This window comes from Lonchura striata, chromosome 10 (genome assembly GCF_046129695.1).
Source record: "Lonchura striata isolate bLonStr1 chromosome 10, bLonStr1.mat, whole genome shotgun sequence".
Classification (NCBI taxonomy): Eukaryota; Metazoa; Chordata; class Aves; order Passeriformes; family Estrildidae; genus Lonchura; species Lonchura striata.
In genome coordinates this window covers 19,231,146-19,255,625 of record NC_134612.1, presented here as the reverse complement: position 1 = coordinate 19,255,625, position 24,480 = coordinate 19,231,146, and the positions used below count along the sequence as shown (strand labels likewise).

General features: G+C 39.2%; 1 protein-coding gene across 9 annotated transcripts in view; it reads left to right on the top strand.

Annotated features, from left to right (window-relative positions):
- The first annotated feature begins 325 nt into the window (after positions 1–325).
- The window catches only part of ATP11B (ATPase phospholipid transporting 11B (putative)), a 65,811-nt gene continuing 41,656 nt past the window's right edge, over positions 326–24,480 (top strand). For all 9 annotated transcript variants that reach the window (XM_031505619.2, XM_021543613.2, XM_021543561.2 and 6 more), the window contains exons 1-7: positions 326–458; positions 15,264–15,380; positions 16,166–16,255; positions 19,218–19,298; positions 23,502–23,609; positions 23,759–23,887; positions 24,005–24,108. In XM_031505619.2, coding sequence (XP_031361479.1) covers positions 432–458; positions 15,264–15,380; positions 16,166–16,255; positions 19,218–19,298; positions 23,502–23,609; positions 23,759–23,887; positions 24,005–24,108 — 656 coding nt within the window. In that variant the 5' untranslated portion in view covers positions 326–431. The remainder of the gene's footprint in view (positions 459–15,263; positions 15,381–16,165; positions 16,256–19,217; positions 19,299–23,501; positions 23,610–23,758; positions 23,888–24,004; positions 24,109–24,480) is intronic.

The window sequence follows — 24,480 nt, the reverse complement described above, 5'->3', positions numbered from 1 at the left end:
CGCTGAGCCCTCACGGGCTGCGGCCGGAGCCCATCTGCGGAGCTGGAATTTGCCCGAGGATCACTCGGGCACGCACGGCTCCTGCGCCCCAGAGCCGCACCTCAGGGCGGCGGAGCGGCCGGACCGCGGCCACGGCAGCTCCCCCCTCACGGCTCCGTCGTTCGTTCACACCGGCCCCGCTCCCCGCCCCGCCACGTCACTTCCCGGGGCGGCCGCAGCCGCCGAGTGTCCGCGGCCGTGCTGTGATGGCGGCGGCAGCCGCGGCTCGGGGCGCCGGCGGGGCCGTGCCGCTCCTGACTCGGCGTGGGCCCCGCGCCATGGGGAGCAGCCGCGGCGGGCGGCTCGCCTGAGGCGGCGGCGGCGATAGCGGAGGGAGGGCGCGGCGCTGCCGAGGGAGCCCCGCCGCGGGGCCGCGACCCGCGCCGCCGGGGATGCTGCGCTGGGTCCGGCAGCAGCTGGTAGGTGCCTCCTGCGCCCTCCGCGCCACGGCCGGGCGGGCTCTGCGCTCGGCCCCGTCCCGACGGCGCCGCCCGGGCCGCGGAGAAAGCAGGGCCGGGCTGCGGGAGAGAGGAAAGTCCTTCCCCCCGCGGGGGCTGGGGAGACCCGCAGGCTGCACTTGGATCGTTATTGGCGGGGTTTTTAGTTTTATTTTAAACCCGTGTCCGAGGGTTTGGGTTGTGTCGGTCTTCTGGCCTTTGGTTGGGTTTTTTTTTTTGGTGGGTTTTTTTCCCCTCGAAACCTTGGCACAGAGGCGCGTTCCCTTTCGTGTAGCCCCCGTTGGGAAGGGCTCCCCAAACTTATCGGAGAAATGACGGTGTGTCTTTTTCCCTGGACCGACACTCCAGAGATTCGCAGCTTCTTCCTCGTTCCCGTTGCGAAATGTTTTAAGGCTTTTTCACCGAGACGTGCGTCTCTCTCAAATATTTCCCTGTACCTGAGCGCTTTGCAGCCGCTGCGTGCTGAGGATTTGAAAGTGCAAGAAATGGAAGGAAAACATCCGTGAAATGCTTCTGGCGGGGGAAACCGCTGGGAAAAGGCAGCAGTGAGGGTGCCTGTCCCCCCACAAGGGCGGTGCTGGCTGTGCTGGGCTAGAACGAGCCGGGGAAAGCAGGCGGCCCTGCTGTCACGTCTGTGCTGCTGTAGCGCTCTAAGGGAACTACATGAGTTTTACTTATTTTGATTTGAAGCATTGGCCGGCTTCCTGCCCCAACCAGAATTATTCTACTTTCGTTTTCTCTAAGGGAGAAATTCTTTCTAAATGATGCATTTGTAAAATAACTTCTTCCATTCTTTGGAGGTACTTTCCATCACGGATGTTGTCCAGGTTAGTGCAAGAGCTTAATTAGTTAGGTTTTCAGATTTTGATTTGTTAAAGCTTCTGTCTCACTCGTGATTTGCTTAATTTGTTGCATCACTTTTAACCAAAAAATAAGATAAGAAATTTTATGTTTTCCTTTTTCTTCCTGTACTTCCCTGACCTCGTTTCCCATGGCCCATAGATTTTCCCAGTTCTGTGTCTGAGGCAGAAAGCTTGTGGTGATGGTCTCGGTGCCAGCTTGACAGTGCTCAGTAGTTTGGTCTGACACCAAGAGTTACTGACCTGGAAATTAATTGCTCTGTTTGAGCTCTGACCACGCTCTTCTGTTCTGTTACAGTCGTACACATGTTTTTTAGGAAAAAAACTGGTGTAACGTAGCTGTCATTTTTTCCACTTGAAGATGTCTTGAGGTTTGTGTGTGTGGTTTTTAAAGCAGCTGTCTTCCTTAGAGTTTAGATTCGGGCTGTATCAGTGCTAGCAACTCGTGTATCTAACATGGTTGCTTTTTTTCACTGCAAGTAGTGCAATGACCAGCTTTCCAGAAATCTGTTTGCCCTTAATAGAAAGTAAAACATTAGTGTAATAGGATGAGCAATAAACTTGGCACTAGGAGGTTTTAGTCCTTCTTAAAGGAAACTGGTAGAAAATAACTGCTTAAAACTTGTACTAGTTTTGACAGGGAAGAAAAGAATTAGTGTAGTAGAAAAGCAGGACAATAAAAATTCAAGACTCTTGGCAGACATCTAAATATAGTACTGATGAGAAAAAATTATTGCAATGATATGTGCTTTGTGGGTTTTTTCCTATAGACGTCACAGATTTTAATGGCTTGGTTGTTTCACTGCTCATGAAGATGAAAAATGGCTTAAGATAGGTATCACACTGCATGTTTCTTCCCAAAGACACTCAGACAACTCATCCCTGTGTGTAATTGCTGGTTTAACATAGATCCCACCATATGTTTGCTTCTCCACATGGCTGTGATGTTTAGTTTTGAAAGAATGTCAGAGGGCTAAAAACATGGGGAAGGATGCTGACAAAATAACCAGAATGAGTGGGAAGAGTGGGGTGACAGAAATAATCGAATCAAAAGGTGCCAAAATCTGTGTCTGAGAGGAGAATAGAGGAATGTGTGGGTTTGGATGCCTTTGGAGCGTGTGTTTGTACCTGTGCTTGATGTGGCAACAGGTTTTAAAAAAGGGTCCTCATCCTTCCAGGAGGGTTGGAGTCAGGCAAATGCGTGGGAGTGATGCAAGTGGGATGTTGTAGTAATACAAAAGAAAAACGTTGGTGTGCAGAACTGCTGGAAAAGTAGTAAGGGACTGGGGAAAAGGGGAGGGACTGGTGCTTTGCTGAAGGTGCTTTGAGATAGTTTTTAAGTACTCTCTGTATGAAACCAATGAATTGTTTTGCAACTTCTTGTTTGCTTAAGAGAACAGAATACAAAATGCTTAGGAGTGTGCATGTTTAAAGTAATGAGAGGACCTGGTATGGAATTCAGGCTATTTTAGCTATGTTTTGAAAGTGGTGGCTTTGCTGCGTTTTCTCTGAAGTCCAGTGCATGCCTATAGAGCTACAGAAAGGGATAGAAAGGCATGAACAGTCACCTGAAGAGACATGCTGAGAATGTAAGACTTCATTCATCCTTATTATCATCTTACAAGTCCATAACAATTTTTTAACTGAGGTGTTGGATGCTTTTTAGTGATTTGTTGTATCTAAGAAACTGATGACAGCAGTACAGCCTTCAGTGCCTGTGTGGCACAAACCATCAGTTTGTTTGGTATCTTGGCCTTCAGTCTGATTTTCTTACTCTGAAACAATTCACACCAACCTGCAGAGACAGTTTTTCAGTTCTTCATCTAATGCTGCCTCATGCTAAATGAGCTGCATAGTAAGTCATTAACTTCCTAGTTAATGAGATGTTATACTATGTAGTTAATAGTTGGAAGTACTTGGGTTTTAGTAATGAAAAAATATAGAGCCAAATGGAGTTAACAATTCATGGCTTTGAGTGAAATGCCATGACAAAGGCAAGCTTTGGGCAGGAGAGATGTCTGGGTTCCAGCTCTGTTACCTTGAGATCTCAGAGAGCAGTAGGCATGTGGATTTGGAGGGTTGCATAACACCACAGGCACAGCCAACTCTGCTTGAAAAAAGCAACCGGATAAACAGCAGTTGATGGAAGCATCATTAATATTTAGGAATAGCATGGTATATTTATTTGCATTTCCAGATATGATGGGCTAGATCTTATGGCAAATCTGTGTACCAAGTGCTGTTGTGGCTCCCACTGTTGAGTTTGTGCAGTACCAACACAAAAGGAGAATACAGTGACATTTGTAACACCCAGGGACTTTCTGATCCACTTCTTTGGTGGGTTTATGGCAGTGTTTGGGCTGTGCTGCTCTCTGATGGTGCACATGCAGTGCAGAAGCTGTTGCAGTGTTATTAACAGAATGTACTGACACCTTCAGTTCTCTGGCAAGGAGGTCTCTGAAAATTGTGGTAGAATACCCTTGTATGTATGATTTTAGCTGCATAATTTTAAATTATTAGTCCTGTCAATTGGAGAAGGGATTCAGGATTTCTCTTCTATTGCTGTTATGAGGAGTTTGAGCCTTTTGAGCTGTTGTCTAACAGCTCAGTAAAGTACAAAGGATACTGCATGGACAAAACTTAAGAGTTGCCTGCTTGGCCTCTTTTTTATTAATGACAATTCAAGACAAGTATTGTTCTGGATTTGGCAGGGTATCTTTGCAATTTAAGGACCTGAATGCTGTAGTGCACAACAGCTTTAATGCTGTGGAGAGCTTGGTGTTTGGGCAAATGCAGCTTTCTTATTTAACTGTAAATCAAAGATAAAATCTATAGATTAACTGAAAAACCTAGTTACCAGGCTATTTTATTTATTTTGTGATTATAAGAAGGTTCAGACTGGGATGGATGTCAGGAGTTTTTCAAGTCCAGAAGTTCTCCATAGGCTGCATTGAGGGGTGATCGCAGGGAATGTTTTTGACTGTTTTGTGTAGGTAGTGCCTGTCACACCTCACACCCTCCACAGCCAGCACAGTATCTGTAGGAGTGTTCATCTTCTAGATCTGTTCTAATGAAAAAATTTCTACTAATAAGGGAATGTCCTCAAATAGATTAACCAGCATCTGAAAGGAAAAAAAACATCCCAGACATACAATCCTCTAGTGCTAATGTTAAGATGTTCTGAGATGACAGATGGTATTTTGTAATACCTTGCAGTTAGTGGCATTCTGAACAAGGTGGACAGCATTTATTTCATTGTTTGCACTGACAAATGTGTATTATTTTCACGTAATCGTTTTACTGAATACAGTTACTTTCCCCCCCCCCCCCGCGCGCAAAATTCCTTTTGTTTTCTGAATGCCAGAAGTACTTCACACTAATCCAGTGACTGAGAATCTAGCTTCTGAAATCACCTTGCTATTCGGGAGTACAATTTCCCCCCTCTTATTTCTCAATGAAGCCTCTTCCCCTTTCTGGCTAAAACTAACCAACTGCTTGTTATTTTATGCTAGAAAAATAAATGCATATTTGCTCAGAAGAATTCCTGGGGTTCAGACTGCATGGTTAATAATACCTTCTGAATTATCACTGAAGGGGCAGTGAGGTGTTTGTTGGAACAGCCCAAATGTTGCATTGCTTTGCTGCAGTAGTTGGAGAGCTGGAGGTTAAGGACCGTCCTCCTGTAACTTAGCAGAGGAGCAAATGTGGCCTTCCTTTTTTTGCTAGAGATATTCTTTGATCTGCTGGACTAGTGCTCCCATGTGTTTGGGTCTTTTAACCTTATTTTCTCTTTGTATTCTGTGGCTGCTGAGGGCTGATACATTTGCAGCACAGTGTGTTCCAAAGCGTGCAGAACCTGGCCCTGTCTTCAGCCAGCTGTCAGCTCCAAATGGAGACATCCCTTGTGTCCTGTGTGTAATTCGTAAGTCTTACCTCATGAAAATTAAACTCTAAATCTTGCATACCAATACATAATCAAACCAGTCCTGACACTGATTCTTTCTAAAACTGTTTTTAAAATGGAAAGATCAGTGTTGTCCGATGTGCTGCTTTGCTGTGAGACTTGGGTATTTGACCTGTATCTTATCCCATCCTCTTTTCTTTCTTCTCCTCTCCATGAGCTTTTTAAACAGCAATTTTTGTTGTGCCAAATTTCCACTTATCACTCAATAATAATTGTTTAATTGACTGTATGATATTCCTGCACTAATGGGGTCCTGCTTCCTTAATAACTTTTGTCTGTGTATGGTTTTTATGTGACTAAGGGAGAACAGGGAGAAAAACAGAATTTTGTTAACAATGAGCAAAAACTATTTGTGTTCTGGTCAACAAGGGAGTATCTAGTGGGATGGGTGAAAAGCTCTGTTTATTGTTCAGAGATTGTTTCTGTGCTCTCAGTGGAAGGTAAAATTTGTAATCTAAGGCAAGTAGATGCATGCTGGATTTAGTAACATTCAACATGTGTTTTGAATATCATCGGTATTTGTTTTTCTAGTTTTAAATGGGTTGGCTGACTTAATTAAAACTGACATTTGCTTTCCTCTGGGATGGAGAGATAAAAGTTATAAAAGAAAAATACAACAATGTATTTAAATTTCATTAAAAACGTCATGACTTGTGACACTCACTGATGATCTGCTCTTGCTTTTTCTTGACTGTATTGTGATGTGCTCAGTAGTTATGACTGTTTGTGTAGTTATATCACCAGGAAATAGTTTATCTCTCAAAAAAATCCTTCAATTTCTAGCACAAAATCTGTTTGTTAAGCAAGCAGATAAGAACTGCAGCAAAATAGATGTGACAAAGTGTCTCTGTAAATGCAAGGTCATATCTTCTAGCAAAACACAGGTGACATATTTGCAGCTAGACTTTTTTCAACCTCTTTTCACCTGCTGTTGAGAAAACCACTTAGAATTAGTACAGACCATGGTAGAAAAGATAGAAAGTGGGACTGAGAACTACACTATGATTTAAAAAACAAACGCCTGCAATTCCTTGGCCTCCCACATGCAATGACTTAAGAGGATTTTTTTTCCTTGTTTTCTTTGAGTAAAAATAAGTCTGGGAAAGGAGAACTTTCCGTAAATGTGAAGGAGAGATCATGATGCAGACAAAAGGCAAACTGTTTTTATCCTGAAATGTTTTACTAGAGGAAGAGGTTTTAAATGGTTTATCCCCCAAAATACATGTTGTAATCTGTTGTTACTCCTTTACACATTTTTGTACTATTTTGTGTGGCTGTGCACATTTTTGTAGATATTTACATTTCTGTTTGGAAAGAGAATTGCCAAAAAATGGAAAGGAAGCTTAAGATTTAGCAAGCTTTAAGGATAGAATAGTCTGTACACATGTCTGAAAGCAGGGCATTAAACTGACACTTAAATCATAAATCATGTTTGAAATGGAATTAGAACTAAAACTGTTATTGGTTGGATGCAGTAGACTCAAAACTGTAATGTTTTACAGAGCAGGCTTTTCAAAGCATGTTAAAAGAAGAGCTAGACAGTTTCAGCAATGAAATAAATTCTCTTCCTGTGAAATTTATTGAACAGCGACTGTCGGGAATTGTCAGTATAATTTTGGCACACATTTTGATAAAGCCTTAAGATTTATTATTTAATGGTGATTTTGGGGGAAGATACTTTTGGAAAGGGTTTGTTGTGTTTTTTTCTTCTGTACTGAAAGAAAATATGAATTAGACTCTCAGTGCAGGAGCTCATTGGCATAAATAGCTATTGCCTAGTAGAAAAAATCCAAATATTGAAAACAAGGATTTTCAATAATGGCTGTATGAGTAGTCCAGAACAGAAACCCTTCATGCTTGTGTAAAATACTTTTATAAATGATTCTTCAAAGCAGAGGGTAAACAGCATTTCATTTTAAGATAATAGTGTATTTAGTATGCCAGTATGAAGGAATGTACAATTGCTCTGTGTTTTTCCTGTCATGGACTTGAGAAATGTCATTTTTTAATGGTGAAATTGCTATCTACAAAATGTGAGCCGCTTTCTAGCCTTAAGGGAAAGTTCATAGCTTGTCACAGATTTGAATGCTTTACTTAATATTGAAAATCTCCTATAAACCTGCTTAACAAATGCAGGGAATGTACAGAAAGGATGTACTTGGGGGGGGTTCTTTTTCTGAGATCCATTCTGTGGTCATTAGAGGAATGTGAAGGATTTGCATGTTAAATGTTTCATTTCCTGCATTGGTTCTGTATTTCTTAGTGCGGCCTGTTTAGTAGCTGCTGTTTCTGTGGTTGATTATTGCAGAATTTTAGCACTTTACATGTTCAGTGTAGTTTATGTAGTTTGAGAAGTCTTCTGAAAAAGTGCCTTGTGATTTTTGAGCTCTCGATTCTTATCTTATAAAATGTGATGCCCTGTAGCTGTCTCCTGACGGGTGTCTGAAGTCACCCTTCAGCTTTAAAAATCTTGCCTACTCTCCTTTTGTACATGCCTGACAGGAAGATGATATTGCAGATAAAGAAAACTAATTGCTGGAGCCCACAGAGGAAAACTTTCAGTTCTGAAATTAGAACTGTGTAGTTGGAACTGCAAAGGCATTTTCATTTCCATGTTAGAGCAGTGTGCTGCTTTGGGAGCTTGTGGCAAAAGATCACATTTGGCATTTTGGACTACAGACACTGTCAAGCCTCAGTGTCTCTTCAACTTCTTGGACTTTACATAAAACATTTTTTTCAAAGAAAAGGAAATTAGAGCACACTTACTGGCCTTGAAATGTAACTTGGGAGCCACTAGCCCTGTCTTTGGGATTGAGGCTTGCTTTTAAGTTTCTTCCTTCCTTAGAGCTGAAGGCAATTTATTGTAGAGTCTCTTCTCTTCCAAAAAGCATGTGAGCAGAAGTTATTGATGATGTGTGTCTGACAGGAAGCATCCTAAAATAAAGCAATGGACAAGGAATGTATTACAGGCATTTAGTTGTTTAAGCACATTGAGACAAGAGGATAAGCCAACCTGGCCGTGAACACTTCCAGGAATGGAGCAGCCACAGATTCTCTGGGTAACCTGTGCCAGAGCCTCTGCACCCTCACAATGAAGAATTTCTTACTTATATCTAATCTAAATCTGCACTCTCTCAGTTTAAGTCCATTTCCCTTTGTCATATCACTACATGCACTTTAAACAGTCCTCCCTGGCAAAATTTTGTGTAGGCCCTCTTTGGGTGCTGGATTAATAAAGTGAATCTTGGCATTCTGTTGAAGACAGTCACAAAAGAGCAGCTATTACAAGGTCTTAGGTTTGTATTATAGGAAGTCCAAAACAGATTATGCTTTATAAATATTGTCATTTGGATTTTAGGGGAGGATAAGAAAGCCATTTCCTTCATCGATGCAAGTTGGACTGTTTTTAAATTAAACAATTTACCTGAATCTCCATTCAAATCCTTTGCTGCTAACAGGAAGTGGACATGCCATAGCAGCCTTTGAGATTGCTGTGTTAGAAAGCTTAACTTGCCTGTTCAGCTCATTTTTCCTTTCTGATTTTATTGATGTTACAAGACCAGTCTGTTTGGTGTTGGTGACCTGAGCAGAGAAACTGGCGTGAGGCAGAATGTTAGCAGTGAATGAGCCCAGCTTACCTTGCTTGTTGTGTTTGCAGATAAACAGAAGATAGGTGATTTTTAAAAATTTTAAGTAGGGATTTTTCCAAGTTATTTTTGGTGGGCACCTTGACAAAATAATACGTAAAATAAGAACAACTTGAGCTCTTTGTGAGCAGGACTTTGGGGTGAGCACTAGTACAACTTTCCTTACTGTAGTACTAGGCATATTTTAACTTTGTGAAAGGAAGGGTTATTGCCTCATGATTTCGTAGGCCTTGTTACCTAGAGGGTGTGTTTTCACAAAAGAATGTAATCTGGTTATAGGTCTTTTAGGAGGTTACAACATGATTTATTATGAGATATTTTGAACAGCTGTAGATACAGTAAGAGGGAAGAGGAAGTTGCACAAATAATGCATGACTTTCAGTAGTTTTATTTCTTTACTGCAGTGGTATTTAAAAGGGGAGGTACAAATTGCATGGCACTGTGTACACATCAGGGTGCTTCAGCTGATTCACTATTTTAGTTGTTAGAGCAGCGTTTAAAATTGCTGTGAGAGGCTGTTTCTTCCTTCATGCTAACCTTTGATAAGGCAAATTCAGTTTGACTGCTGCCCAGTTACATGACTGAAAGAATTATTGGCTGACTGTATGGAGTACAAATTTACACAGACTTCTGAAAATGGGCATGGAGTGTGAATAGATTATCTTATCTGACAGAGGAAAAAAGTATTCTATGTATATTCAGAAGAAAATCCAAAGCAAGAGAATCTATTTCCTCAAAACACCTTTAATCAAAATATATCTTGACAGCAGTGTAATAGCAGACTTTTGGGCTGTCTGCCAGGAAATGTGGTGTTCTGCTTCTGCAGCCATGATCAGTCCAGTTACTTCCCTAGGAGAAAGGGTTTCTGAGACCAAGTTTTCTTCTGTTTATTAGTTTTGTTAAGTAGTATGTGATATTCAGAAAGGTTTTAAGGGAGCTGCTGCTTTTGTCTGTTGTGTTCAGTGTGGGTTTTTAAAGGAGGAAGAGGCTCTGAATAAGACTTCCTTCTTTCAAACACTTTTCACTTTTCAGTGGTCACATAGCAAAAGTTATTTTGGCAAAATAAGTTAGGTTTTTCTTCCTCTTCTGTAAAAGCTCTGAGTAATGAATGAGAAACCCTGGGATATGATATTAAAATATACTAAGTTTATGCAAGTCATAAGCAAAAACCACCTGGTAGATGATTTGCAATTATCAATGCATGTATTGATAATGAAGTTGATGTGTTATTTGCCGGTCTCATGTCAGGAATCCTTGCTGAAAGACCTGTGGATTTCTGCTCTCTCACCTAACAGTGCTGTAGAGTGTGTGGGGAGGGCGTTGGTTCTCACTGCCATACCTTAATAGTGCTATTGAAGTGTTAAGAGTCCTACAATAGATGTGTATGTTACAGCAACAGGTTGAGTACAAAAGCATTTTTTTCTTTTCTTCCTTTGCACTTGCAGGTTTTGGGAGGATCTTTTTTGTAGAGCTGATCGTCATTTGCTTCCTGTGTGGTTGCCTGGTTTGTTATGTTATTAGGGCTTCCTCAGCAGCAGTTCAAAACTCTTCTTTCACAGGGAAGCTTTTTATTGTATGAACAGACAACTGCATGACATGTTAAAAAAGCTGGGGAAAGAACCCTGAGACAAAACCATAAACACAAACCAAAGTGGGAAAATGGATGGATCAGTTTTCCTTACCTTATGGCCGATGGGCAGTTCTCCAAGTACTGTGATTGAGATGCAGACAAAATGTAGGAAAGAGTTGTTTTGAGACTGGCTGTTGAATCCCATGGCTTTCATGAAATAAATTGCATAAAATTGCAGTCAAATACTTCTCCTCAGTTCCCCGGGATATTTCTTCTGTGCTGTTTTAAAGGAACCTAATTTACTGCACAGAGAATATCTTTGTCTAACTTTTAGAACAGTAATAAAATCACTGCTGAAGAAGTTTAATAAAAATTACTTGGACTTTGCTTATAGTCATTCAAATTTATAAGAAATGAAAACTATGAATCACTTCTTTCTTTTTCTTTTTTTAAAGGTTATTTTCATTTGTGCTTTATAAATTTGCTTGACTAGAATATCTGTGTACTGTATATGAGTGGCATGCTTTTAGGCTGTTTTCAAAACCAAAGTATTAAGTTCATCTGGGTGCAAAACTTCTTCTGGGGAAGTGTGTAGTAAAGATTAAATGAGAGCTGTATTCCAAGGGTAGATAATGCTTTATTTGTGTTGGTAAATCATCTGAAGAACTGAACTTTAGCCAACAAATCTACATTTAATTTGCAACATGAAGGGGAAGAAAATCAGGTCGTTTCATCTTATGGTCAAATTTTATTTAAAGGGTATTCATGTAATATATATGCCTGTAATATACCTGGTTGAGAAGCCTTAAATACTAGGTCTTGTAATATATTCAGCATTATTTGTAATGAAGTCAGTGAGCTGTGCACTTGGGTAAAAATCACTTCAGTAGATAACTGCAGGAAAAAATAACATTTTTTGAAAGAAATTGGTGACAATCATTTTGCAAGACTCTAATTTAGGGTTTCTCTGCTCATGCTCTTTAGCTGCAGAAATCCTTTGACAAGGGCATGTTACCCTACTTTTGCAGCTGAGTTGGAGAATGACGTTAGAAAGAGAGAGAACTGTCTATTAAGTGAAATTAGGAAACAGTGTGTTTTCTGCACCACTTTGCTGGCTGCACAGGTCATTGTGGAAAATCCCTTGCTGGGCAGAAATTTGGACTACAAATCAGTTTAGTGTCAGGAGCAGGCTCTGTGACCAGACCCATCGTTAGGGAAGAGTTAAAGCATTGTTCAGCTCTTGAACAATGAAGTTCAAGAACTGTGCAGAATTTTCCTTGGAGAGATGTGTAATTAAAATTTTTCTGGAAGATCTGCTTAGCTGTGGTCTCATCAGCTAATTATGAGAGATGGCAGGGTTGTTGGCTAATTTCAAGTGATTTTTAGTAGTTGTAGTCATAAAACGTAGGAAATCTGGGTTTTGTTTCCAGCTCTGACACTCACTTCCTGCTGTGCCTACAGTCAGTCACTGAGGTTGTCAGGGATGTGTTCTTTTCCAACTGCACCTCTGACAACTGAGGGGTTTTGTCCCCAGCCTGCCTTGCTGTGTGCACTGTGATCTGCTGACTGCACAGCTTCTGTGCCTTCTCCATGGCAAATGGCAACAAAACAGAATTAAATCTCTACAGACTGCAAATTTAAGCTGTTTTAGCTCCACAACTGCACCTGTAAACTTGTATGGCCTAAGATTCTGATTTATTTGGAAAGTAAAGTTCTTGGTTTAAATCATCTGAGCCTGCTTCAGCAGAGGTATTCATTCCGATAGGAGTGCTTGTGCAGTGAGACTGGAGTTGTGCAGAGGTCTTTACTCTTCATCATGAAGTGCCATCAAACTCATCAACCCTCAGGTGCTCAGATAGTGGCCTAAAAAGGGCATATAAAAAATTCAGTGATATCCTAGTCACTCAGTAATCTTTGATTTATCTTTTAATAGTGTTCAGCAAGTGGCATGCATGTTAGCATTTATCACTGTCAGAAGGAAGACTGCAACTTGTTTTCTTTGCTCTTTGTGGTTTTTTTCCTTGTTTTACATCTGTTTGATTTAGAGTGGAATTTTTTCAGGCTGTAGAGTCTGACTTTCCAAAGTGAGGATGTCTGGCATTTTGTGAGTGCCAGACATTTTCTGAGCTGTAGAAGAGAGCTGTGCATGAAGTCTTACTAATTAGGCACCTTTTTTCTTGCTTGAAAAACACTTTTATTTGTGGCATATTCTGGATTGAAATACTGTGTCAGTAATGTCAGATACCCAAAATGCTTCTGTGACAAACACTCTTCTCTTTAAATTTTGTGTCAGCAGTTAACAGGTACATTTTTTTTTCATCTTCCTTTCATGCTTGTATTTCTTTCCTTAAAGCTGTGAACAGTTCCTTACATTTTGCTTTTGGTATCCTGTGCATTTTTTTCCATCCTTTCCTCTATCTACTTTTTGTCTCCCTGCTCCACTCTTATCTTGAAACAAGTTTTCACCCTGGAGCATGTGACTAGACCAGCCTTCCACTACTTGTCATCTAAAGTTTATTTTCCTTCAAATCTCTTTGAAAAATCCCCCTTCCTTTCTTTCTCCCTTCCTTATTCTGGACCTCTTTCTTTCTAAAGTAGAATGTTTCTGTAGTAATGATGCTAAACACAAACATTTGTGTGTTTGAGAGTTTTTTTTAATGATTCCTTTACTTTATAAATGACACCATCCTGAATATGAACATACCTAATGACCTGTGTTAGAGATATCAATGGATTAAAAAAAAAATAATGTTTGGTTATACCAACCAATTTTTATGTCAGTTAATGTGTTCACTGTTTATCTTCTGTAGTTAGCTGGTACAGAAGTATCTTCTGGTGTTCTGTAAATGTCACTTTTTATTTGACATGAATAATGCTCTGAGCCTCATTCAGAGGTGAAGCAAAACAACTGCAAGTGCAGTTTCCTCACCTGCAGTGGTGGAATTGATAATGCCCTTTCTAGCAAAGGACACCACCAGTTGTCCTTGCACTTGGTATCAAAGAACAAGGAGATTGTGTAAACTCTGCAAGTTGGTTCTAAGATAGAAATGTGTGTGATACTGATGTTGGAATTCACCACTTTGCACACAGTCATTGACTCCCAATCAACAGTTCCAAATTTAATTTCACTAGTTTATTTCATGTGTAAAAGCTTTTTGACTTTTTCTTTAGTAGTTTTCTTGGCCTGTTATCTGAATTATTACTGTTTGGTTGTCTTCTGCCATCACCTGCTTCTCTGGGTCAGAGCATTATTGCTAGGAAGGGTTCTGGTGAGTCATGTAGCCCCAGGAAAGGCTCAATTAAACATAGACTTGAATGACCTAGATATAAGCCCTTGTGTTACAGACATTGCAACCTTTCCTCATGACTTATTTTGGTATTTAATTATTCCTTTCCACAACAAAAGAATTTGTTTGCTTTCTAATACCCAGACTTAAGTTTTCTTACCTGCAACATAACCCTGCTTACTTCTGTTATTTGGCCTTCAAAGCCCCCATTTTCTCTATGGAGCAGTTTTCTGTGTATCAGGAGATTTACTAGGATATCCCAAGTTTCCTCTCCTCCAGGCTAAATTACTCTAATTTGTTTGCTCTTTGCTTTTTTGATTGCTCAGCCTTGTGTTATATGTCATGTTTTCAGGATCTCTTGGGGCTCATGTTGCACTCCTCTGGGTGCTGTCCAGTTGGTTCGCAGTGCTTCAGCTGTGCCTCCCACTCCTCCTGCAGCCTCCTCTGCACTGAAGGCCTTTTTCTCAGTGGGGTGACGTGGATGACTCATGTCTAGCCTGTGATCTGTTATAGCCTTTGACATTTTTCTTCAAAATTCCTTTACGGGCTTTTATTCTCTTTTTCTGGATGCAGTTCCTTTGTGCTGGATCTTTGTGTTCTGTGCATCTGGTTGGTCAAGAATTTTCTCTTGGTGTTCTTGCAGTCAGTCCCAGGGTGGTGTCATCTGCAGGTTTAACACTTGTGTTCCACTTCCCCTTGAAGAAGCAGATAATGAAAACACTGACCATTAGACCTACAACAGGGCTTTGATTCCCAGGGACCTCACTCAGATAATCTGTTTTGGCAGGAAATTATTGATAAGTATTTCTGAGTATGCTTTTTCTTTTTTTTCCCCATGGGTTTGCTTTCACTGTTGCACCATCCATGTATGAATTGGTGGTAATGGCAGGAAATCACATTTGAAATGAGACAAAATGTTAGTTTTTGGAGATAGAAATTGTTTGGAAAAATACTGCTCTCTGGTCAGATATATATGCTTTTGGCTTTTCTCTGATGAGAATCTTTTCAAAATCCAGTTACCACAGCATAGTAGTATAGCTTGTATGTTCTGACATTTTATTTTTCTCAATAATATGTTTTATTAGGGTTATCATAAGCACGGCTGTGAAATTTTGTAAATTATTTCTGTTTTTTCCTTTTTAAGTTTTGCAGGGCTTCAAGTTTGCATGTTAGCTAGTGTTCTCTATTCTTGAGACAGGTTTTCTTCTCTCATTTTTTTCAGAATGAGTACACAATTTCAAAAGTAAGATTCTGGGTTATTTCACTACAGTTTGTGAAAATTGTCTGGACACAGTAGACTTCAGTTTTATACACTAATTTTCTTTACTCTTTGAAAACTGCTGCTTGATATCTGAATGTCCTTTTCCACAGAATTTTACAAAACAGCAGTTAATAAACTCAACTTTTTGATTACCTCTTTTTTTATTTTATGTTCTAGGGTTTTGACCCACCGCATCAAAGCGACACAAGAACTATTTATATAGCAAACCGTTTTCCCCAGCATGGCCATTATGTCCCTCAGAAGTTTGCAGACAACAGAATCATATCATCCAAGGTAAGGAATCAATTTGTCATAGCAAAACCACTTGATGTGTTGCTTAGGAAGTTGTGTGGCTGATGTGCATGCCTCTATTATGTCTAGTGATGCATATACAATATTCAAAATGAAACAAACTCTGAACAGTTTTGAGAGAAAAGCTGGGTTGCTTGTTGTACAATTTGTCTCATTCTTTCACCTTTCTTTCCTCAAAACACAGCAATTAAGCAAGTTGGTCAGGCTTTCTGAAGAAAAGTAGTTTTTCATCCAGTGTTGCCCAAACTACTTAAAAGGCAGGATGAAGCTGGTATGAGGTTTTTTGAAATAGCCAAATTGAAAGCCAGTAGTCTGCATAAAATAAATCAGCAGTGGACTGCAGTTGTGGATTCCCTCCCGGTGTGTCCTTGGATTGAAATCAATAGAACTGATGGTGGGGATGTGCCTCATTGCTGTAGTGTTGGAGGGAATGTTACAGCTGCAGGAATTAATTTCTTTCCTCCTACCCAGGACAAAAGCAGTCAAACGATTCCAGCTGCCCCTGTCCCGGTTGGAGGAAAACATTTTAAACTTGGCCTGTAGAGGAAATGCAGTTGCTACCCCTGTTTCCCTGCTAGCTGTACCCAAACCAGAAGGAATTAAAAAAATGAATAAAAATTGGATACAGCACCAAGGTCTGGGGGAGGGGACCTGGGGAATGAAAAGATTTAGGTTAAGAGAGTTCAGTGGGAGCAGAACTGAATTGCATTGAAAAATTGTGCATTGTGTTGTAATTATTCATCTCTCTCTCCTTTTCTTCCCTTCAGTATACAGTGTGGAATTTTGTTCCAAAAAACTTATTTGAGCAGTTCAGAAGAGTAGCCAACTTTTATTTTCTCATTATATTTTTGGTTCAGGTAAGTTGAATAATACTCAAGAAATTGCAATTTTTGTTGTAGATTTTGCCACTGATTTTTGTTTTATGAATTTGACTTCTCTACTTATATATTCTGTCTATAAAAAGAACACATTTCCAGTTTCTCTAGGAAAACAACATAACTTTAAAAATAATTATGTCCAAATTTAAGTATTATCCTTAGGTTTTATCTTCATGAATGCTAATGTATTTAAGTGTGCAGCTTCAAAGTCCATTGCACAGTCAGCGCAGGGATTCCGTAGTCTGCCTCCAATACAACTTTAAAGCTCTTAAGGGAGAAATGGAATTCCAGACATGCTTCTTGTTTTTGTGGGCATTGGTGGTGTTTGAATGTCTGTATATTTTCACTGTAGGTGGTTGTAATCAACAGACTATTGTGATATAGTTCTAAGAGCCTCAAATTCAATTTGTTCTAATAAAATGAACATACAGATGTTACAGTTAAAATCAATAGTTTGCCAGTTTTGAAGACCTGAGTTAGTGCTGTTACTGTTACAGCTTATGTCAGAAATATTGCTGTGGCTTTTGTAGCCAACTGTATTTCTTTTAATTAAGAACACCCATGAGTAGATCAGGACAGTCTGTAATTTTCTATGATCTTTGCCTCTTCAGCTCTGTAATATACCTGAATTCTGTGGAGCTGTTGCAGACATAATAGGTGAAGGATAAGTGGGAGAAGGGGTCAGAGGAGAGATAGTAACTTCTGAAAGACTAATTAGTATCTGAGGCAGAGACAAGATTTTGGGGTACACAAACTTTTCTGTCATCATAAAACAATTATTTGAACATGAACAGCCCTCCACAGTGATTAACCAACATTTAGAGTGTACGTATGAAAAAGATGGCACCTCATTTGACAAAGAATGGGGATAGTGAAGAGTTCATAAAACTTGTCTGTGGTTGTGTAAGGTGTCAGTATCAGGGCCAGGTCTGCAGCTTTAAATCCATTGCCTCCTATGTCCCTTGAGCTTGTTCTTTCACATTTAAAAAGAAGGACATTCCTAGGCTGAAAATGCCTGTGCTGGACTAAAGTCATACAGTTCTAACTTAGGCTGACAAAATGTGTTGTCCATCACATCTTCTTGTTAAGAATAATGACTATGTCACTCCTGTTGTAATGTTTCATGCTGTTTAACATATTGTAGCATGAGGAAGATGGGAACCTGCTGAAGATGGAACATAAATGTTATTAAAGTAACCACATACAGCATGGCTTTTACTACTTTTTAATACTTTTTAACTCTCTTCAGTTCAATGTTGTGTCACAGTTCTTTAAAACTATTGCCTTTCACTAGTGTCTAAATAAACAAATAAGGATTTAAGGGCAGGAATTATGTTCTGAGTGGAATCCTGTTCTCTCAGTTTTTGTCAAATAGATGTCCTCATGTGTATGGAAAATGTCTTCTTGTCCATGTGTCTACGTTCTTAGAACAGCAAAAAAGTTGAAGTCATTTTTGTTCATTTGTTAAAATGGAGATCTGTTTTTATTCAAATCCCTTTTGGAAGTTCATTAATATCTAGTTTTTGGGTTTTTTTAATGAGGCAAACCTACATTTTAAAGCTGACCACCATGGGACCTTCCATGTCCTGTGAATCTCATGTGGCCAAGATGCAGCGTCTGTCATTACCACCTTTTCCACTGGGGATGGCATAGCTGGGGCAGGGTCTCATCGTGTGATTTCAACTTGCAGCACAGTCCAGTCCACATTGTTCACCACACATGTGCATGCCCAAAACAAGGTGACAGACTGCATTTTGGTCACATGAGGTGTGTCATGGATGTGTGTCCAGCTGCATGGCAGGCAGAGGACCATAGTGTTCTGGTGAAATGTGACAATTCAGCACAAAACCTGCCTCATTTTCATATATGAGCCTCTCTTGAGAAAGAATGAGAGAGTAGATGGCAGAAATGCCATGATTAACCCTATCCAGCCAAAAATCAGATGCTTTTATATGGTTTTTCTTAGTCAATATGCTGCCAAGCTGAAATTGTAATGCTACAGTTAAAGAACAGACAGTATTTCAGCCTAGGTCTCATTTTTGTTGTGTTCTGTAAATTGTCTGTTTCTGTAAAAAAAAACAACCAAAAACCTCATGTGTGCATTGCAAAGTGCCATGATCTGTTTTCTCTGCGAGGTTCTTCCCCTAGTGATAGAGTAAACTTCATGTATGACTTTTCTTTCTTCTTTAATGATTCCCAAAGCAATGCCATAAGTCTCAGGTAAAGTGGATCAAATCAGTGTTTGTGGGTTTGAGTAGTTCTTGTGTATATTTCCTTTACAGCACTTGACCATGTTGATTTTTTCCTGCAGCAGAAGAGAACCACTAACATTCCCCCACATACAGAGCCTTAGTGTGTACACTGCACTTTTGGCATGCCAGCAATAATTGCACAAATTGTAAAAACTGCATGTTAACTTGGGGCAACCAGAAAGGTGCAGTCAAAAAAAAGTGTTCTCTGATATCTAAATCACTGGAAATTTCTGTTCTTAACCTTATTTTCACTTCTAAAGTGGTTGATGTTATACTCTACATTGCTGGTAAGCACTAGATCATATAGAGTGTTGAAACAGCTTCATAAAATGTAGATTTCCTTCCTTTGAAATATCCTTTTGAATTCATTTTTCCAGGATGAAATTATATTTTCCTTTTAGTAAGGGACTTTAAAGATGTCACATGCTTTACAAATGTGACTAAGGCTGCTCTGTGCCCTGAAACATTTGTTTGCATCATTACTGATGTATTATTTAGTATTCAGAAACGGAGTTTTGCTTGAGGAATTCTGCAGGAAATGCAGTAAAAATACTCACAGGTTATAATAAAGAGTCTGGGAAATAGTCTTCTTGCTGCTGCTTTTTTTTTTTTTTTTTTTTTTTTTTTTTTTTTTTTTTTTGAATATACAATTGTAAAAATAACATTTGGTGTGTTTTATTTTCTTTTAGCTCATGATAGATACCCCAACCAGTCCTATTACCAGTGGATTGCCATTATTCTTTGTCATAACTGTGACAGCCATAAAACAGGTAAAGGGGAAAAATCTGCAACATGAAGTCCTACTGAAGTAAAGTTACTTAACAGAGTCTGACCAGGATAGTGCTTAGAGACTAAAAATACATTAAAATGGTGTCATTTTTAGAAACTATTTTGGGTCTAATGCTTCTAGTTAGATGCTTGAGTTTCAGCATTTGGTTGGTTGTCAAGCACTCAGTGACTCACTGCAGTACCCTAAAATGGACAGTGGATGACTGTCAGGCAGCATTTTTGTCTAAATATTACATGTCACTTGTTATCAGACCTTTTCTGAAAGCTCCTCACTTATTCCTTTGGCACACCTCGCTGCCTGTTAGAACCAGTCCTCCCACATCACACCCTGAGAAAGGGGCTTGGGCAGATGAAAAAGTGATGCAGGGTGTGTTTGTCAGTAGTTAAAAGTCAAATTTTGCCCCAAGGGGTATGTTTCATGGTGTAAAATGTGTATTAACTGTGGTCCTGTACCAGGTAAAAGCTCTGGTATAGAAAGCTCCTGGTCGTCTTTGGTTGCATAAAACATTTTGTAGTGCTTCATAGCACTTAAAATAAGAAAAATCTTCTGAGTTTTATAGAAAACTTGTTCCAGCACCATGTTATATCCTTCTGAGACCTAGAGCCTCTGGAATCAATATAAAAATAAAAGAAAAAGAAAAAAAATGTCTTCTGTTTTCTTTATGCCCTTAAAGCAAGAGGAGAAAGAAACAAGCTCATAAATAAAGAATTGATGTGGATAAAAATTATAATCTCTTCTGCAGGGAGGTAATTTTCAGGAACTATCCTCTTCAAGGCATTTGACAGTGCTGTCGGGAATAGATGCAGCCTTGCAACTGAAAAATAAGCAGGAGAGTGTTTCAGAGCTGTAACTGGAATTTCAATTTGCCTTCTGTGCTAGAAAGACCCAAAGCCACCCAGAAATAGGGCAAAAGTAAAAATAGTTCTAGTTTTCAAGCAGATAGAAAGGTGTTTGGGACAGAGTGGTTCTTAATGCTGGAGTAATATTTGGACTAATATTTCATCTTGTTGCTGTGCAGTTTGTATATGTAGAATGCCCTAATCCTATTCAATTGCAGTTGTTACCATAACCCCCAAAAAATCACATGTTCAAAAGCTATAATCATAAGTAGGCAATGGATAATGAAACTGTGTGAACTAAAAGATTATGAAACAGAGTTAAAAATATTAGATCACTTTTTCCAGAAAGAAGTTGGACTTGTGTAAATCTAATATAGTCCAAAATAATCTTAACACCACCTTGTTTCTAGATGTCCAATCTTGTATTGGGAAATTCAACTCTCTTATCATCAATTTCAAACAGAGATTCTGTCATTCCTTTTGGAAGCTTGAATCATTCATGACTTTCCAGGCATCAAGAGATTTTCTGGCAGTCTTAATATCTCTGTAAGACTGTTGGAACCACCTAAACTGATTTAATGGAGTCTCATGTTTCTCCTACCTACTGCAAAGGAAGCAAGCAATATTCACAGGCTGTTGTCTTGAAGGGACAATGAATTGTGCTATTTCCAACAGGCTGCCCCCAGACAAGGGAGAAAGACAAATCTGTTGGAGTGCAGAGAGAAAAATCTCCAGTATTGCCTCAAAATCAGTTCCCATTTTCTCTAAACCAGAAGTGTAATAGGAAACAGATTTTAAGGAAAGAACCCCTTTTTGAAAGCTGTGGGGCACTGGTTCTATACAAAGGTACATCAGGATGAATGTTAAACTATAATTTAGTATTCTCTCAAAAGATGAAGGGGAAAAAATAGAAGCATTAATCATATGAAGGTTTGAGAAGCTTAGCAGTGGATGGAAAAAGTCTCCTGCCTTCCAGAAGACTGGTGAATGTGGCACCTCTTGCAAACCTTAGAACTCAGCCTTGTTTTAATCTCAGCCAAGGAGACAGAACTTTTTCTACTTGGAAGTGTAATTGCACCTAGGTCAGAAGAAGGACATACAAGACTGCAAAGTGATGCAGCTCATGCTGTGTCATTTTGTCTGTCTTGTTAGCCAGAGCATTTTCCTCCTTATGCCTCTGAAGATCTGTATGCAATCCTCCAAGGACTTCAAAGTTAGCAAATAAATAAAAACAAAAAGTTAAAAAAAAAACAACAAACCCAAACTAAAATACAACAAAATAAAGGTACTTTCCAAGGAACTTTAGGAAACAGTGCATTTTAATAAGTTTGTAAGTATTTAGTAGAAGGAACACAAATGTTTACTTGACTGCCAGGTAAATTATAAACAGCTACTTTGCAGGTTTTTATTAACTATAGACCTAAACTGAAAATGACAAACCTGGTTATATGAAATGCAGATCTTTTCTCAATTACATTGGTGCAGTTATTTAAGCAGGACGTAAGAATATAATTTAATTGAGGGATTTTAATCTTTAGTTTATTTTCATGTAAGTAGGCAACATTCCCTGTATTCCTCTTGTATCTTTCTTTTTCACTGTATTTTTCCAATGTTTTCAAGTGAGGATAAGGACCTCTCAAAAATGCTGCAGTAGGTAAATCTGGGGGGAATTTGAACTGACCACACTATGCTGGCTCTTAAGAATTCCCTGGTGTGAGGTGTCACCCTTGTGTTGGAGGCAGGAGGTGTCAGATGGAGAAAGCGCTGAAATCTGTGCTTTCTAAAGAAGGTAAATTTCAGTTCTTTGCCAAATGCCCACATTGCTCAGCTGTTCAGGTTTGTGAGACAAATGCCCCAAGGTTACTGGATGTTAGTTAAATCCTTGATTTCTTCTGTCAGTCACCTTTAACAAGGAGCTGTAGGTACTGACTCTTGCTTTTTTATACTGCTTAGGAGGGATTCAAGAGTCTTACTTAGGGACTTCAGGATTCTGAAGTCCCAGTATCTCCCTGTATGATTGCTATTACTGCATATTTCTTAATTATTGATTTTGAAGCATTTGGCATATAAAGCTCTTTTCCCCATTCCCCCTGTTCTTCATCTTTCTTTTCAAACACAGGTAGTGCAGTTGTGTTGTCCTTATTCCTTTGTACTAATAACGGTGGAGATGTGTGAAGGTAGAATTGCAACACTATTTTTAACATGCAAAATTCATCATATAACTTTTCCTACAAACTCTTGTCAACCACAGAACTCTATAAACTACATCTGCATTAGTACTTCTTGTACTATGCCATTCATATAATGTTTGTAGGATGAATTTGGATTATGCCTGCTGTTTCACACTTCTTCTGTCTGCACACTTCCATGGAAATGTTTTTAACTCTTTCACAGTTCTTATACCTACATTTCATATACAGAAAAGCATTTTAGGAAGTCTCTATTATTGAAGATTGAGTGCAGGAGTCTTGTCAGGTTGTAAGAGACATATGAACTTCATGAATGATTGATCCATTTCCTGTGCTTGCTGGTGGGGCTTTCAGTACCTAGACTTGGAGATGAGAGATTAATATGCTATTATGATCTAATGCTGTTTGATTAAACAAGCAGTGGATTTATACTTTAGGAAAATAGGAGGGGAATAGTATACTTGGATTCACAATCTTGAGTGTTTGCACATGTGTGTGCATGGGATAAAAGGTGCCTAAACAGATGTGAAGTATCAGGTAAAGAAAAGCTGCTTAGTTTATCAGTTAAAAGCTCAGTTGCTGCAGACTATTCCATTAGGGCTCAAAAGTAACAGAAATCTTCCCAGTCATCTCTTGCTGGACAGAGCTGATGTGTCAACAGCATGTCACCCAGAGTTAAGTCTTGAGATTTCATGCATGGGCTATGGCAGTAACTATAAGAAGCGCTATATGATATGACTTGAGAAAGTAATTTCAATCTGTAAAAAAAAAAAAAGAAATCCACAAAGGAGCCTGAGGACTGACTGTTCCCAGTTTTGTGGTGTATTAATCCATACAGACCATAGATTTATTGATTGCTTGGTCATCTGATCTGCAGAAAATGTCACTGCGTGTTTTTGTTTTAATAGAACATGGGACTGTTAAGTTTCCTCACCATTGCTGCTACTTTATTTGCCTTTACATGTTTGTGTAAAGTGACAAAATTAAGAGGTTTGCAGGTTCTTGAGTAACAGCTGGAGCAGAAACTCAAGAGAAGTTAGTAACTGAATTCAGACAATGCAGGAAGTACTTTTAATGCATTTGCTTATTAGATTAAGCTTAGTCTATTTTTTAGTTTTCTTGCTTTAAAAGTAGATTTTTATGTGTTTTCTACAGGGCTATGAGGACTGGCTACGACATAAAGCAGACAATGAAGTCAACGGTGCTCCAGTTTATGTTGTTCGAAGTGGTGGCCTTGTGAAAACCAGATCCAAAAACATTCGGGTAAAGCACCAACTGAGCATTTTGTTTCTATTACACAGCTACAAGTCTTGCTTTATTATAGCTAATTATTGTGGTTTGGTAGCAATGCTGGAATGAATTCTGCCCTTTAAACCTCTTTGTATCTTTCTGATCTATGTTCACTTTGTTAGGTGGGGGACATTGTCAGAGTAGCCAAAGATGAGACTTTCCCTGTTGATCTGGTGCTCCTGTCATCTGACCGAGTGGACGGTTCATGCCACGTTACCACTGCAAGTTTGGATGGAGAGACCAATCTTAAGGTCTGCGTTATTTCTGTGAAATAGAATGTAGTTAATTTGTAGTGCCGTTTTTCCTTCAGCTTGTTGAAATACCTGCCCTGGTAGTCCTGTAGTAACCTAATGGGCACTGTTTTACAGACACATGTTGCAGTCCCAGAAACAGCAGTGCTGCAGTCTGTTGCCAACCTGGACAAACTGGTAGCTGTTATAGAATGTCAGCAGCCAGAAGCAGATCTATACAGGTATCACTTTATTAGTAAATATTTTGAAATTAAATCAAAATGAGGTGTTTAATACTCATAACGTTGCAGGTTAGGATTAAAATAGCTTCAGACATCTGCTTGAACTTCAAGTTTTAATAATCAGCTTGTGTTTATACATATGTACTTACTGAAAGTTGCAAGTGACAAGTTAAATTTGAGTACTTGAGTAGTAAACCAGACAAAATATTTATCTTTTTTTATTTTAATTATGTACATTTCAGTTCTACTTATTAAACGTGTTTCTAGATTTTAAAGAATTAAATGGCCTAGTTTGATCAGGTTGAATATACTTCTATAAGGTTCTGCTGGACATTTCAATATTATAAAGGATATGCTAAAATGGAATTGGCT